We start from the raw sequence: 15,983 nt of genomic DNA, 5'->3' as shown, positions 1-15,983 counted from the left end.
CATACGCACACCAGTTAAGACCAACAGGTACAGGAGACACCCATACCGTACTGAAGCTTCGGCAGAAGCGAATGATCATGCTGGGTAAGAATCATGCACGAAACAATGTAAACCTCAAAGAAAAAATTGTCAGAAGAAACAACAAAGTTCAATTGAAAAGAGAGCAATTCAGATTTCACATGACCTTGTATCTTCCAAACATTATAGTGAATTAGTGACCTACAACTAAAGATAGGAACTGAGTTCCACAGAGTAGACCAGCTTCAAGCACTTAAAGTTGGAGTATAAAATAAAGTGAAACCAAGTTCTTTAATGGAGATTACAGTGTAAACTACCAATACAGCACCACAAACAACAGAGAGAAATCCTAAAAAACCTACAAAGATGTTCATGATACATGGCCAAACAACTCTAGTTAATGACAGGAAGATTAGGCATTGCATCAGCAGATGCATAGGTATTCCTAATATACAACAGCACATGATGTCTTCAAAATTTACATGCCTGTAAGGTTTCCCCCCTGCCTGACTGCACAGAAACAGTGCTACATAGCAGGATGGAAGCAAAGATTAAATGGTTTTGCACCATGTGAGCAGCTACCCTAACAAACATCTCCAAAATGGCTACGCTTGTCTCGAAGATGATGGTTCACCCAGTGAAACAGAAGCAAATGAGGAAGCCCAGGCTCGAGCATTACTTGCTCCCTTCCTCAAGTCCGTTGCCTTGTTGCTCAGTCTCAGCTTGCTCCAAAGCCTCCTCATATCAAGAACATTCAATGTGCGTTCCAAGAGCTGGTTTGATCCCCTACGGATCCCTAGGTTCAAGTTTTGGACACGGACAACTAAGAAAGCTCTCAGATGAGACAATGACAACAGGTATGAAGTGCGCCGCAACCTTAACGATGATAAAAAGAACTGCAGCTAACAAATACGGCTCATCTTTGGCCATTTCACGCAGAGAACGATCCTGTGGCATAACTGAGCTCAAGCTTCCTGTGCTCTCTTGCTGGTCAACATCAACATATGCAATTGGATCGAGACCTGCATCAGGAAGACACCCATCAGAAATATGCTTTCAAGTACTATAAGCAAACCAGTGATATAATTATCCACAAGGCCACAAGTGTAGTATGACCAATTGCCCCTTGAACTATTACCCCATGCCACAAAGAATCCATGATCATTTAATAAAGCTATGTATGCATGAACAAGGTGAGCAACATTGGTACCTGTAGTCTCTCTATAGAAATCGACCAGATAGTTAATATCTTTTGAACCCCGATATCGAACCAACGTAGTCTCATTTACAAGAAGAATGGCTGGGAAACCACGGACTCCATATCTTGAAAACAAACTACAGTAAGCAGACCGCAGTACAATGAGCTATATGAATCCACTGAACAAACAATATTTGTTCAAGGGACAAACTGTCTCAATTCAACAGTCTAACACTAACGAGTTCAACATTCACAAACCTTGGTGTAGCAGAAGATTCTTCAACAGCGAAGTGATGTATCTGAGGGTACATTGTGCTGAGAGCTTCGAATATTGGTCGGAATTTGCTTGAAAATGGACACCATGCAGCATAAAAGAGAATAGAGTATGAAGCACCCCTCCTTCGAAGGTTCAACTCAGTATCAACAGCCTCTCCTCTCACCTTCAGCAGAAGACAAGGTATATTAAGGAGGAGTACAACTAAATAAAGAAACCGCAACTTTCCAAATTTGCAATACAAACTATCCACATTCATTGCACTGCCAGAAATTTCAATTTATTAATCGATAAACAAGGCACTTTGTCAAGTGAAAATATGCCAAACAATGGCTAAAAGTAAAGATGGATCATTGATCTGCAAAAAATTAGCACAATCAACACAAATCTCAGGGTTGACACTATTCCCATTTCAGTGCCACAATTAACCAAAAGTTAAGTGCACGTTCTGACAAATGGTATTAAAATTGCAATACAGTTTTTCAGCTTTCTAAATAGGTGCACATACTATCACCACCTATCAAATATTGAAACATCATAAAATATATGCCTCAAGTTTGGTGGAAACTTTCAAAGTCCAAACAACCATCCCATATCCTAATCACTGCCTGTACAAGTAGGTTTTCATTTTCCTAAAAGTTCACATGTATCTATGGTCTATCGCTAATAAACTGAATTTCAAAATTTAGAATCTTAGATATAATGAAGAAACAACTAATACTCCCAATGCCAAGCATGCGCACATAGAACATCCAGAAGTCAAACAACACTCAGGTTGCACTGTCTAACTCCACTAGTAGCCTCCTACCTTTTTTTTTAGGTCCGCTAGCTTTCTGTTTTAGTATATTGTCCAATTGCATTTGTCAACATATTTTCCACACCAGCAAAGGTTTATTGGGAGACATGGATTCCTCATTTCCCATAGTGCTAATTTTGCTGTTTCAGATGTTAAAGAGGGGGGATTAATTAGCAAGGCACAAGATTCGCACTTGGGTGATAATATTTGTGGCCTGAAAAAAGAAGGAAAAAAAATTCACGGCATCTTTGCCTGTCTCCCTCTAATACCGCCTGACATAGCATGCAAATCGTATATATCGACGGCAGATTAGAAAGAAAAACAGCGCGTCGACACTAATTACAGCGTTGACATATAACGATTCTGACAGGAAGAGACCGAGACCGCGACCGGCGACAGACGCCGCGGTTTAGTTCGCCGATTCGGCGGCGGACCTACCTCGAGAGGCGGGGACGGCTCGATCCGGACGAAGGGGCACGCGATCCGACGGCCTCGAAGAACGGCGGCGCGCCCCTCCGCGCGCACGTGCCCGCGGCCGGCGACCCCGCGGCGGTGGAGCCGACAACGGCAGCGATGAGGGCGAGGGCGACCGCAAGCGCGGTGGCGGCGCAGCGCATCTTCTCTCGCCTTCTCCCTCCCCTCTCCTCTCTTTCTCTCTCCTCCTCTGTCGGTTCAACTTCTCCCGCTTCGGAATTTTCTCCGCGTGTGGTGGCCAAGGATGGCAACGGGTCGGGTTCGGATCGGGTGGAGTCTCCGTGCACCCAAAACCGAAACCCGAACCCGCCTCGAAAACCAATTCGGGTGGAAATCCATCACCAAAACCAAACCCGCAGATACTCGAAACCCGAACGGATACCCGAAACCCAAATGGATACCCGAAACCCGCGGATATATATACACATATTCACATGTATAAACAAGAGGCAACAAATAATAAATATTTTCATGAGTCAACTTTAAATAAATTTAATAATCTAAGTAAACAAATTATTATTAGTATATTATAAAACATGAGTTTTAATTTCAAATAATTTATTTCGGATATCCATTGGATATCCACGGGTGGAAAACCAAACCCAAAACCGAACCCGATTGGTTTCGAGGCCCCGAACCCGAAAACCGTGGGTAAAAAACCATCCCCAAACCCAAACCCGCAGAACCTGAAACCCGCGGATATCCACACCAAACCCGATCCGTTGCCATTGGCGGCTGGATTTGGCGAAAGCAAAAATCCGCGAGGTTATTTTGGGTGCGGGGGCGCGGGTGGTGGTGGCCACTGGCCAGTGGGGAGTGGGGACGCGTGCGTGCTGCAGCCTAGTTGGCTGGGGCGCTGCAGCTGGCGCCTGGCGGCTCACCACCCTCGGGCAGGAGACAGCGGGGCCCACGACGGCAGCGCCGCAGCGGCTTCTTTCTTGGTTTCCGGGACCGCCCAATAAAAAAAAGAAAAGAAAGTGGCTAACAAATACGAAAACGACCCAGTTCGTGGGCCTGAATCCGACCGAAATGTTGGGCTCGGCCCATATGGTGTGCTGCTGGGTCCTTCTCTCTCTTCTCGCCTCTCCGCGAAGGCGCAACCGAAGCAGCGCCGACTTTGCGATGCAGATCCTCCGGCGGAAGGTTCTGGAGGCTTCCCGCCGCATCCCTCTCTTCTACGCGGCACACCGCGGCCGCGCCCATGCGGTGGCCACGCTCGCGGGCGCCGCCGCGCGGTGGGCCCCGCCCGCCGCCTCGGGCTCGCTTGCCGCTGCTCCGTGGGCTGCCACCCAGCGCCGCGGCGCCAAGATGCTCGGCTCCGACGTACGTATGGATTGCTCTGCGATCTCTCCTTCCTCCCTTTTCTGTGTGTCCAGGGTTTAGCTATGTTTTAATGGTTTGATCCAGTTAACTGTTTCAGTTTTCTGTGATTCTTCTTAGTCGGTCTGTACCAGGATTAGCTGGGTTTTAATGTCTTGTTGCAGTTAACTGTTTCAGTGACACTTGTTCTTTTTAATTCGCCGAGAAATGATTTGCTCATCATTTATATGCGTCAGGATTGGTTAGTTGCTCTTTTGTTTCCGGGGGAACTTATTCAGTTAAGCCTGCAGAGCATGTTATATGGAACGTAATGCAGGTTGCAGGGTATAGCTGCGGGTTTATCACGGTAGTCGTCATCATACATCTATCGTCATGCCATGAGTTGAAATGTGCAATCGTGTAATACACGGTGCAGTAAAGGCTGTCCTTCTGAAGTAAATTCAGTACAACCTTACCAATGGGCAAAAAGAAAAAAAAAATGCATTGCGGAAATGATTGTTTTATGTAATACCAACATCTGTCCTCCAAATGCTTTCTAAGCATTATGCGCTGATTAACTCTGGGACTGTCTTCATATATTGCAGGTGAAACTTGGAAATGTAATACAAAGAAGAGGTGTGAACTTACATCTCTTGTGTTTTACTTTTTCTTTCAAGTATCATGTACTGTTACTTACTCGTCTCTTTGGCCAACCTTGAAATTCAAGGTCGCATTTATCAGGTATGGAAGTTCTTGTATTATGCATCCATCGGTAGTTACTGTTGTAATGAAGTTTGTACTTGCACCTGTGTTCATTCTTCATTGCAAGAACAAGCACTGTATGGTTTGCTGACTTGTTTGTCTTCTGTTCAGGTAATAAAAGCGCAACATTCGCATCAAGGAAGAGGAGGAGCCACAATACAGGTCATTCATTTATGTGTTTGTTGTTTCATTGTGTATTTCCCACAGCAATTGGTGCCTCATACTTAACTATTACAATTTCAAGTAGTCAATATTTATTCTGTTTTATTTTGAACACTTTGAGTGTTTCAGGTCGAACTGAGGGATGTTGACACTGGAAACAAAATAACAGAGAGATTTCGTACTGATGAGGCCCTTGAGAGTATGGTTTCTTTTTCTTTTTGTTACATAAAACGTGACTTTAACAGCTAATATGTAGCCATACAAGCCTTTATATTGTAGCCTAACTTCCCCCATGCATGTAACCATCCCTCCCCCCACAACCCCTGTTCTCACTTGTGTTTATGTCGGCAGTCCTTTCTTCTGACTACAACTTATTATTCTAGGGTCTCACATAGAATCATGTGCAAAGCCAGTTTTAGGCAGTCTGACCCATGGAACATGATTCAACAAACTAAATTGAATTCGTAACCTTGTAGAATCTACGTGATTGTGATGTAGAAACCGGTATATATTGACCAGCCAGTTGGTAAGTCTTAGGACCAGTATCTCATGTGATAACCATGACCGATAACCTCTCCAGAATTGTTTATTGTATTAACGCTGCAATTAATTTGATGGATATGATTGTATTTTTTTTTCACATTTCACATAAGTGTACAAAGTATATTGATAGTATTGGAGAAAATACAACAAACTGCAATACCATGTCTAACCGAATGATTCGACTTCCACCTGAATCCTAGCTAAGTTTGAGCCTTCCTGTTTAGCCAACTTCCCTACACAGAGCCTGAGCTGATAGCCTTGTACTGGCCTGGCCACCATTGGCATTGGGAAAGGGGATAATAAACACTAGCTGCCAACAGTATCCATTTCGGTGTCAGTTTTAGATCTGTGATAACATATTTTCTTCAATTTTTTTTAGTTTTAAAATTAAACAATCATGTTTACAATGCTAGTCTAATTATTAAATGCTCTGTCTGAACACACAGGAGTTTTTGTTGAGGAGAAGTCATTCACATATCTGTATCAGGAAGGAAATACTGTGACACTTATGGAGTAGGTTTCATTTTTTTTCTTGTCATTATCTATTCACATGCTAAGTTGTGATGATGCCAATATGTATTTTTACAATCTGGTGTTTTTTTTTTGCCAGGCCTGAAACATTTGAGCAACTTGAAGTTTCGAAGGAACTGTTTGCCAAAGCTGCAGCATACCTGAAAGGTTTAACTGAGTAGTAATTAACAATAAGAAGGATTTCTGATGGTTTCCAAAAATAAAATTGTGCTTATGTTTTTGTATTTGTGCAGTAAGCTTCTCATATGACTCCTTCCCTCATATATGAAATCTGATGGTGCTGTAGTAGCACCATAAGAATGATATTTACTAATAATGTAGAAATGTTTACTGTTTTTATAGTTGCGTTGTAATATTTGGCTTAATTTTACATAGTTCCCAGTCATAGCAGCTCGCCAACTTATGAAGATTTTTAGTGTCCATGTTACTTTCATCTTCTCGGTTTGGAATTGAGACTATAATAAGGTGTTTGTTAAAATCCTTACACCCTACTTTTTTTTCTTGCTTATAACAGATGAAATGAAGGTGAATCTACAATACTTTGATGGCCGGCCAATGTCTGGTACAGTTCCTCAACGAGTGACTTGCACTGTTGTCGAAGCACAGCCAAATACAAAAGGGCTAACTGCACAACCTCAGTAAGTTTTTATATTATTTCATCATCCATTTGTTCTTAATAAGTTAATGCTGTCTAATACTCTAAGACTAGTGATCAACTGGTTAATGCGAGCTTCTAGTTGGCAGTACACAAATTAATAGAAATTTGATTTGAGATAGAGACTTTAGAGAGTTATGAGCATATGCACACGCCAAGTAACTGTGGAATGCTGGATTGTGAAAGTAGGCTAGTTTTGTAAGTCAGAACTTGCAAAAGCAAGTCTATGGGTCACGTCTTACATATTTAGTTCAGAATTGTCTAAATTAGCTCCTTCATCCTTTACCTGTGCCAAATTTCACTGTCACATTTACATTAACCTACATATGTAAGAGGTTTTTTTTGCCCCAAACCTCTGTTAAACAGTAACGAATAACATTATTGTGCAGAGTTTGACTGCCTAAATTATACTGCAGTAAATTTTAGCTTCCTAAATCATTCTATTTATAAAATGATACATGTAATCTTGAGGTTTGGTTGACTTAATATAGCAAGATACATTGCTTGATAATGCATAGGGCTTTTGAGTTTTGAGAGCAAAGACTGATGAGCACTGTCTGTCATTCAGTCATTATTATCTTGCACTTAGAAGTTTAGAACATATGTTTCATACAATTTTGTATCTGTAGAGTTAATTTAATATTTTATGCCCTAACTTATCAAAATAGTGATAAAAAAGTATGATGTATTTTGTAGCACAAATTATGGTGTCTGCTATCACCTGACAGGATTTGAAATTAAAACTCAACTTGTACCCAAAAAAAAACATGTTAAGGAGTAATTTGGACCAAGTTAAATAGTTCGGGGAGTAAATCGAGCCAAACATTAGTTTAAGTGTTTATCTGGACATAGGCTAAATTTTTGGGGAGTAATTTGGACTTTTCCTTTTTACTATACCTGCTTCATAATCTCTTACAGCATATGTTCAAGCCTCAGTATTACTGTATACTGTTAACTAAGCACATGCTTGTTATAAATGCAGGTATAAAAGGGTCTTGCTGGATAATGGTCTTACTGTGCTTGTAAGTTACTGGGCACCATTCTGTAGTGTTTCCTTAAATAGAATTATTGTCATTATATACACTTTGTTGATCTTGTGCTGTTCTTTTTGTGGAACTGTGGGGCAGAGTGCAGTATGCATGCCTTTTCTAGTTCACTTATATGTGCAGAAACAGAAATGATTTGTTGTTGATGAATTGGCACAATTTTCTACTTTTCTATATTTTCGTTTAAAGTTTAGGCACATAAGCCTAAGCCTTATTTTCATGATTAATTCACCTCGTGCCCTTTTTTTTAAAAAAAAAAAATTGTCGATCAAATTTGTTACCGCCATAAAAATGGTTAGTTCACTTGCTTGTTTCCATTATTGTGGCTCCTTGATTACCTGAGTATAAGTTACTTGAAATTTCTCTTGAAGTTTAACCTATTCATAATGAATGAAAATTTTAAACATGTTTCTTACTAACATTACCTTTTGCCTTTATCTTAGGCACCACCCTTTATTGAAGCGGGTGAGAAGATTGTAATCAGTACAGCCGATGATTCTTATATGACGAGGTACGTCATGGAAAGTCATCTTCTTATCATATATCATTAAAGGAATACCATTTTAACTTTTATAATCTGCACTGATTTGTGATTACCATGTGCCTATCTGTCTCTTGACATTTAAATTCTTCATAACTGATTAAATCGCCTTTTTTCTAATTTCAGGGCATAACTGATATCATGGATAACGTTTTGTTCTCCCAAATCGGTGAGCACAATTTGGCTACTAGGATAAGTTTTCACCCGTGCAGTTGCCGTAAACAGTCAGCCTTGGCCGACACAAACCAATAATTTAGTTCTTAGCGAATAGCCACACATTTTGTACTCAGGTCTTTTCATTTCGTTCCTCATTTCAAATATTTACGCAACGGAATACATTCATGGCAAACCATGGAATCTTTTTTGGGGAACAGAGATAGAGAAGCTATTTTGGTATAGATATGCTGAAATTATTTGTATTCCCTTGTATGGCTTACTGTTACGCCAAACCGATTGGGGTTTGATTGTCTGGATTTCATGCAAATAAATACGAAGTTTTGACTGTTGATTCTTACATATGAATTCATAATCAGTGCCTTGCAGCAGACTATACTGCGAGAACAAACTTTATCTGCAGTTCTCTCGTTTAGCAAACAATGAAGATAACTTATTTATTATATACATACAGTTGCAACCATGTCAAAAAAAACTTGGTGTGCTTCCTAGACGTTTCTAATTTGCATTTACAGTAAAAACAACAAACTCCTAGCAACAGAAACCACAGGTATTCCTGAACGCGTCACTTGTAGGCGTGGATGTAATCTTGGAAGTAGAAGTTCTTCTGGATGAAGTTGGCAAGCCATCGGGACGCCGCAAAGCACAGCACGGCCGCCGACACGACCGCGGCCCTCTGAACAGTCGACGTGATCAGCGTTCCCTTGGCGACGGCAAGAAACCCGGCGACGGCGACAGAGGCAACCTGCAGGATAACCTCGAGCGCCTTCATGGCCTTCAGCGCGGCGCTGCAGCTTGTGCACTGCGCCACGTGTGACCAGTACCTGTCATCGGCATCACAGTTCAGATGTGTGTTGCTGAATTCTTTGGCGACCGTGTGATGTTTCAGGCCAGTGTGGAGATCACTGGATTGTTTACCTCTCCATGAGCTGATCCTTGGTAGGTGTTGGTGGCAGCTGATCGACTTGTGACGTTGCCCAGCCGACCTGATTCTTGCAGAATTTTCTGAACCAGTTCCTGAAAGCGACCACCATGCTGTCCGACGACGTTGGCACATAGCAAGCTTTCTGCCAGTTATCAAGCCCTGCCGCAGCAAATTTACGCTCCTAACAGAAGGAATTCAGCAGACAAGGGTAACAAAAGCCTGAATCACTAAAATTTGAGTATGAAATAGATCGAGCAGAGTATAATCTGGATGTTTGTTGTGCCTGGCACTGGCAGAACTTGGGTTAGCGTACCTCAACGTGGAGGAGGAAAATGTCTGAATCCAATATAAGATTCTGGCCGACGTGGTACAGCCACCTTGGTGTGATGTTGTGGAGCCAGACCCCAACGTTCCTCGGGAACGCCCAGATCACCCTGCTCCTGCCAGGACCGACCGGAATGCAGAAGAACACCAGCATGACCCGAGGCACCTTCTTCTTCTTGTCCTGACCGACCACCAAGAGGCAAGAACAGTGAATAGTGCTGGTATGTTAAGATTGCTCGACGAATTCCTTTCGGCGTCACTTGCATTGTGCATCGACAAAGAGGGAGAGGATTCACACCTCTTGTGGAAACGGTGTGCCGACCAACGTGCACGGCGCGACGAACTGGAAGTAGCCCCGCTCCTGCGGTGACATAAACCCTTCTATGTTTGCCTGCTCGATCTTCATCTTGACTGGACCGCCACCCTCTTTATCATACTCAACTGTGAACAAAAATAAACAACTCCTATCAGCTATGCAGAATGCCAAGCAACAAGCATTGGCATCCACTGCATCCAGCAAGAGACCAAAGTAAGCACAACGAATTATTTAGACTGACAGAACAACTTAATTAGCAATGCCAAACATAAGAGATGATACTCATGTAAGATCAGGGACATATCTTCCAGGATCTTCCTTCTTGCGGATGCCGCGCATGATCCCCTTGTGTGCATACGGGACATGAGCAGGATCCATAAGGTTCTCAACCAAAATATCATACCTGCAATGCAACAATGCCACATACTATGAGTCTATGACTGAACTGCAAATGCTCAAATGTGCAATGCAGGCATGCAGCTGGATAGATCCTGGGATCAAAACTCAGCGGGGAAAAGTCCGGATCGTGTACCCGTAAGGGAGGTCTCTGATGCCATAGACGGTGACGAACTCCGGGTCGTCAATCTCAGGGATGAGCGGCGGCCGCTTCCTCTGCAGCACGTCCTTGTACTCCGGGTCGGCCCTCGGGTAGAACCACAGGATGTTGTTCTGCACCACGCAGGGGTACGACGCCACGCACGCCCTGCTGTTCGTGTGCACCGGCGGGCCGAGGGCGGGTGCCTGGGGGATGAACTTGCAGGCGCCGGCGCCGTCGAAGCACCAGCCGTGGTACACGCACTGGAGGCGGCCCCTGTCGTCGATCCGGCCCTCGGAGAGCGGCGCGAGGCGGTGCGGGCAGGCGTCGTCGAAGACGCGCCACTCGCCGGCGCCGCGGTCGTACCAGGCCACGACGCTGAGCCCCAGCACCGTCTTGCCGTGCGGCGCGCGCGGGTCGAGGTCGCACACGGGCGCCAGCGGGTACCACTGGTCCAGCCAGTCGAACCGCTCCGTCCCGGACGGCGACGGTGACGGCTGCTCCTCCTCGGTCCGCGGCGTCTCGGTCGCCACGGCGGACACCGACAGCCGCGCGGCGCGCCGGCGCAACCGCCTCGGCACGGGGCGCGCGCCGCCGCTTACGCTTAGCCTCGCGGAGCTCGATGGCGCGGCGGCCGCGGCCAGGGGGAGCGGTGGGCGCGATGCGCGAGGGAGCTGCAGGAGGGAGAGGGGGTCCATCGCGCGGCGGCGGCGGCCGGCGGCGAAACTCCGGCGGGCTTCTGGTGCGGAGGGAACTCGTGGCTGTGGTTTGGCGGGAGTCGTGGCGTCGCGGGGGCGCGGCTCCTGTGGGCCGGCAGCAGTTGGATGGACCAAGCGATTCAGCAGCTCACAGTCAACTGCACCTGCACCATGGAAATGGTAGAAAAAAACAAATTCCAGCCAATAATGCACACAGCACACAAATTTCACGATAATTGAGATTTTACCTAGGAATGCAAGCGAGCCTATCTAGACTTAATCTTTACGGTTTTCATGTAAAATTAAGTGTATTTGCGAGTTGACTAACAGGTCCGCTTGCATCCTAAAACAGCACAAATTGCCGACACGAGATGACCTTATTCAAACACCTAGCACAAAACAGCACAAATTGCCAACAAATAGGCTCAACCAAATAGGTCGCAATAAAACTGGAGTTGCAAAAAAAAATTATGATGTATCATGCCCGGGCCGAGTATGTCTGTATTTTGTAAGCATGTTATAAGAAGAAGAAGAAGAAGAAATGAGTGTTCTAGAAGAATTTTACACTAGACAAAAGATGTGGTAAGAATTGAGCAAAATATTCCTTCCCCACACCTAGATTTTTAGTTAGGCCAGTTCTACCTATAAAATTGCATCAAAATAGGAGTAATTCCATGCATGCTATTTATAGGCAGAAAGAAAAAGGAAAGGAAAACAAAAAAGAACTCTTGTGCGAGAGAGACGATCTTTAACGGTTACGATTACGAAGTGGACAATTCCCAATATATAAAACAGCCTCAAATTCCAAGGGAACCAAAGGAAAAGGCCCGAGAGACCAAAACACCACACAGCCCATTAACGGCCCTAAAAAAGGTCAAAACCGAACCCAGCTCGTTAACGGTCCAAAAAGGCTCTCTCATTTTGTGCAAAGCAAAAAGAAGACTATCCGTGTCAAAGTCAGTGTCTCGAAGGCCACAAGCTCTCGAGCAACAAAACCGCAGGATCCCCGTCGTCCAGAACACGCCACGTCACTTGTAAGCATGCGAGTAATCCTGGAAGAAGAAGTTCCTCTGGATGAAGCTGGCGAGCCAGCGCGACGCGGCGAAGCACAGCACGGCGGCGCACGCGAGCACGGCTCTCCGGGCAGGTGACGACGCGAGCAGCGCCGACTCCCTGGCCACGGCGAGGAAGCCGACGGCGGCGACCGAGGCGGCCTCGGCCGCCCTCATGGCCCTGAGCGCGGCGCTGCAGCTTGCGCACTGCGCCACGTGCGACCAGTACCTCTCCATGAGCCTGTCCTTGGTGGCGGTCGGCGGCAGCCGGGCGGGCTGTGGGGTTGCCCAGCCGATCTGGTTCTTGCTGTGCTTCCTGAACCAGCTCCTGAAGGCGAGGATCATGGCGTCCGACGACGCCGGCACGTAGCACCTGCTCTGCCAGTTCTCGAGGCCCATCGCGGAAAACTTGCGCTCCTGCAATAATTCCAACATGTTAGAGCCTGACATGACACGCTGCAAGTGAGTGAGCGATGCACTGATGCACAGAACGTTCAGACATTCCGGTAGCTTTCAGCTACCTACGTACCTCGACATGGAGGATGTAGGCATCCGAGTCCAGCACGCGGTTCTGGGCGATGTGGTAGACCCACCGTGGCACGACCATGTCCAGCCACACGCCGAAGTTCCTCGGGAACGCCCAGATCAGCCTGCTCCGGCCAGGACCCACCGGGATGCAGAAGACGACGAGCATGAACCGAGGCGCCTTCTTCTTGCCCGGCTTTGGCTGCACGGCCAATGAAACAAAACAATGGCGTTCTGTTGGATTCCTTGCAGCGTCGCCACCTGCATTGCATTGACGATGAATTGGGGAGCGAGTGGATGCGTACCTGCTGGCTAGTCCCTGAGCTGTGGAACGTGCACGGCGCCATGAACTTCCAGTGGCCGCGTTCCCAGGACGCCAGGAACCCGTCTATGCTCGCCTCCTCTATCTTCAGCTTGATCGGGCCGCCGCCTTCTCGGTCGTGCTCCACTGTGAAGAAACGCAACGCTACCACTCAGCGGCTCTGAATTTTCGTTCCAAGACCGGTAAATGAACATCCTTTTCTGAAAATTCAGGGTAATTTGCATTGGCAAAGATGAATGAGAGATCAGGGACGTATCTCCCGGGATCTTCTGCTCTGCGCATTTGGCGGATCAGGCCCTTGTGCGCATATGGGACATGAGAAGGATCCATCAGGTTCTCTGCCAAGATATCGTACCTGCGATGGATTGTGAATTTGCAAAATAATGAAAGAAGCATTTATAATCATGAGATCCCTGATGCATGTTTGACGGTCTGTTTACCCATAGCAGAGGTCCCTGATGCCGTAGGCGGTGACGAAGGACGGGTCGTCGATCTCCTTGATGTACGGCGGCCGTTTCCGCCGCAGCACGTCCTTGTACTCCGGGTCGGCCCTCGGGTAGAACCACAGGATGTTGTTCTGCACCACGCAGGGGTACGACGCCACGCACGCCCTTCTGCTCTCGTGCACCGGCGGGCCGAGAGCTGGCGCCTGCGGGATGAACGCGCACGCGCCGGCGCCGTCGAAGCACCAGCCGTGGTACACGCACTGGAGCCGTCCCTTGTCGATGCGGCCCTCGGAGAGCGGCGCGAGGCGGTGCAGGCAGGCGTCCTCGAACACGCGCCGCTCGCCGGCGCCGCGGTCGTACCAGGCCACGACGCTGAGCCCCAGCACCGTCTTGCCGTGCGGCGCGCCGGGGTCGAGGTCGCACACGGGGGCGAACGGGTACCACTGGTCTAGCCAGTCGAACGCGCCCTCCTCCTCCTCCCGGGGCACCGACGCGGACCGCGCTGTTAGATTGATCTCCTAACCAATAAGCCCAACGGTTTATTGGGCCTTGGTCATGCGCCCTGATCGGGGGCGCCTAACCCTACATGGTTGGTGGGCCCCCGTCGCACTGCGCTATATAAAGAGGTGGGGGCCGGCGGCTCAAAACACAAGGTTTGCCGTGAGCCGCAAACCCACCGACAAACCCTAGACCGATCTAAGAGGGCGCGTAACCAGCGACGGGAAGCTCCGCTGATCCTCGCCGTCGTCACTGCTACGCCCCGACAGCACTGCATCGACGTCCGTGCAACCTCTACTCCACCCGTCGCTGCCCGTGTGCTGCCTCCATCACCGAACCAGCGATGGCCAGCACAACCGCGACTTCGTCTGAAGGCTCAGGTTCAACACCAGCATCTCTACCCTATCTCCCACTCTCTACTTGTTCTAGTTCATCATGTTCAACAGCAAACCGTCTAGATCTACCCTAGTCGATCCACAGTTTTTAACAATGGTACCAGAGCCTTTTTCTAGCGGTAGATTTGGATCGGGGAAAGAAAGAAATCGAACCCTAATCCTCAATCGAGTACGGGAAAAGTGAGAACAGATTGAGACATGGTCTCGACATCCTAACCCGCTCGGTGATTGACTGAGAAGGGAAGAGAACCGATTTCAAATCGGGGGGAAAAAGAAAACAGTTTCATCCCCAATCCTAACCCTAACCCTAATCGGGAAATCGTGCAAAATCCGAATCAAAGAAAACGGAAAAGGATGAAAAGGATCCCGATCTCGGATCGGATCAGAAAGAACCCTAACCCTAGAAATAAAACCCTAACCCTAGATCGGGTTTTGGGGAAGGAAAAAGATGAAGAGGGAAACCTACCCGGTCCTCCCGACACCGCCGTCGCGCGGAAAGCCACCACCGTGCGGGCGGTGATCACCGCCGCCATGGTTGGCGAGCGGACAGAGGCCCGGCTCGGCCGTGGCTCAGGACAGCGGTCCAAAGCCGCTCGACGGCGACGCGCTCTGCCATGGGCGAGCGCGCGCACCGGCGAGGGGCTTGGCACCGGTGTCGTCTTCCCTTCTTCTCCGGTGACGAGGTGGCCGTGCGCTCCCTTCGTCTTCGCTACCGTCGCCGTGGGAGAGGAGAGGAGAAAGAGAAATGGTCTAGGGTTTTTTCAGGGGGGGCGGCCGGCCGGGCTTTTGATGCCCCGAGCTGTGCGCTCCACCGCTCGATCTGGACGGACGGCCACGAGCGACTGGGCCAGCGCCGCAGCCCAGGCGGGAAAGGGCGCGAGGCTGAATTCCCGGCCTAGGCCTAGGTTGCGCCCTGGGCGTGGGGGTGCGCTGGAGCGCGCGGATGGGCCGCGGCAGCTGGGCTGGGTGCGCTGGCGCGCGCGCGCGTGAGCAGGCCGTGGGCCGTGCGTGTGCTGGCTGGGCCGAAATGGCCTAATGAATAGAAATAGCTCAAAGTTTTTCTTTTATTTTTCCAAAAATATATATATTTGATGAATTCCAATTGGAAGTTGATGCAAATCTTTGTGCAAATTTTGTCCAACGACAATTTTGTTCAGAGAACAGTGCAATATTTAAGAGTTTCTGGAAAAATAATTATGGGCATATTTAAATTTTCCGCTGCGTATTTAAAGTAATTATGGACTTTTAATTAAATTCGAACTAACGGGAGAATTTGATTTTAAGAGCCAAGAGATAAATATGAGTTGATTATGATATTGTTATTTTCTGACCAACGTTGTTAATAGCAATATTATAATTTTAATGATTATGCATTATTTCTATTTCTGCCCAACGGTGATGTAGATTTAATGTATAAAATAATTGTATGTTTTAATTTTGACCAACATTAAACTAAGGCATGCAATTATTGTTG

General features: G+C 47.1%; 3 protein-coding genes and 1 pseudogene across 3 annotated transcripts; 1 reads left to right on the top strand and 3 right to left on the bottom strand.

The window, feature by feature from the left end:
* Positions 1–266: 266 nt before the first annotated feature.
* Positions 267–2,993, bottom strand: LOC136513247 (5'-adenylylsulfate reductase-like 5; annotated as a pseudogene).
* Positions 2,994–3,795: 802 nt separating this feature from the next.
* Positions 3,796–8,813, top strand: LOC136512382 (uncharacterized). Its single transcript, XM_066506347.1, has 11 exons — positions 3,796–4,083; positions 4,665–4,695; positions 4,787–4,800; positions 4,933–4,983; positions 5,113–5,182; positions 5,973–6,039; positions 6,137–6,204; positions 6,572–6,695; positions 7,695–7,734; positions 8,202–8,269; positions 8,426–8,813. The coding sequence occupies exons 1-11, from the start codon at positions 3,808–3,810 to the stop codon at positions 8,430–8,432; spliced, it is 816 nt and encodes a 271-aa protein (XP_066362444.1). The 5' UTR covers positions 3,796–3,807; the 3' UTR covers positions 8,433–8,813.
* Positions 8,814–8,819: 6 nt separating this feature from the next.
* LOC136512381 (protochlorophyllide-dependent translocon component 52, chloroplastic-like) lies at positions 8,820–11,447 on the bottom strand. The gene is made up of 6 exons (XM_066506346.1): positions 10,571–11,447; positions 10,343–10,441; positions 10,021–10,165; positions 9,712–9,903; positions 9,392–9,579; positions 8,820–9,297 (listed from the first exon to the last, which is right to left on the bottom strand). The coding sequence occupies exons 1-6, from the start codon at positions 11,269–11,271 to the stop codon at positions 9,039–9,041; spliced, it is 1,584 nt and encodes a 527-aa protein (XP_066362443.1). The 5' UTR covers positions 11,272–11,447; the 3' UTR covers positions 8,820–9,038.
* A 678-nt stretch (positions 11,448–12,125) lies between these two features.
* Positions 12,126–15,042, bottom strand: LOC136510261 (protochlorophyllide-dependent translocon component 52, chloroplastic-like). The gene is made up of 6 exons (XM_066504776.1): positions 14,976–15,042; positions 13,611–14,118; positions 13,427–13,525; positions 13,154–13,298; positions 12,853–13,050; positions 12,126–12,740 (listed from the first exon to the last, which is right to left on the bottom strand). The coding sequence occupies exons 1-6, from the start codon at positions 15,040–15,042 to the stop codon at positions 12,300–12,302; spliced, it is 1,458 nt and encodes a 485-aa protein (XP_066360873.1). The 3' UTR covers positions 12,126–12,299.
* Between the last annotated feature and the right edge of the window lie 941 nt (positions 15,043–15,983).

The sequence above is a fragment of the Miscanthus floridulus genome, chromosome 16 (genome assembly GCF_019320115.1).
Source record: "Miscanthus floridulus cultivar M001 chromosome 16, ASM1932011v1, whole genome shotgun sequence".
NCBI lineage: Eukaryota > Viridiplantae > Streptophyta > Magnoliopsida > Poales > Poaceae > Miscanthus > Miscanthus floridulus.
Note: the sequence above shows the minus strand (reverse complement) of the source record. Positions and strands in the feature narration are given on the sequence as shown.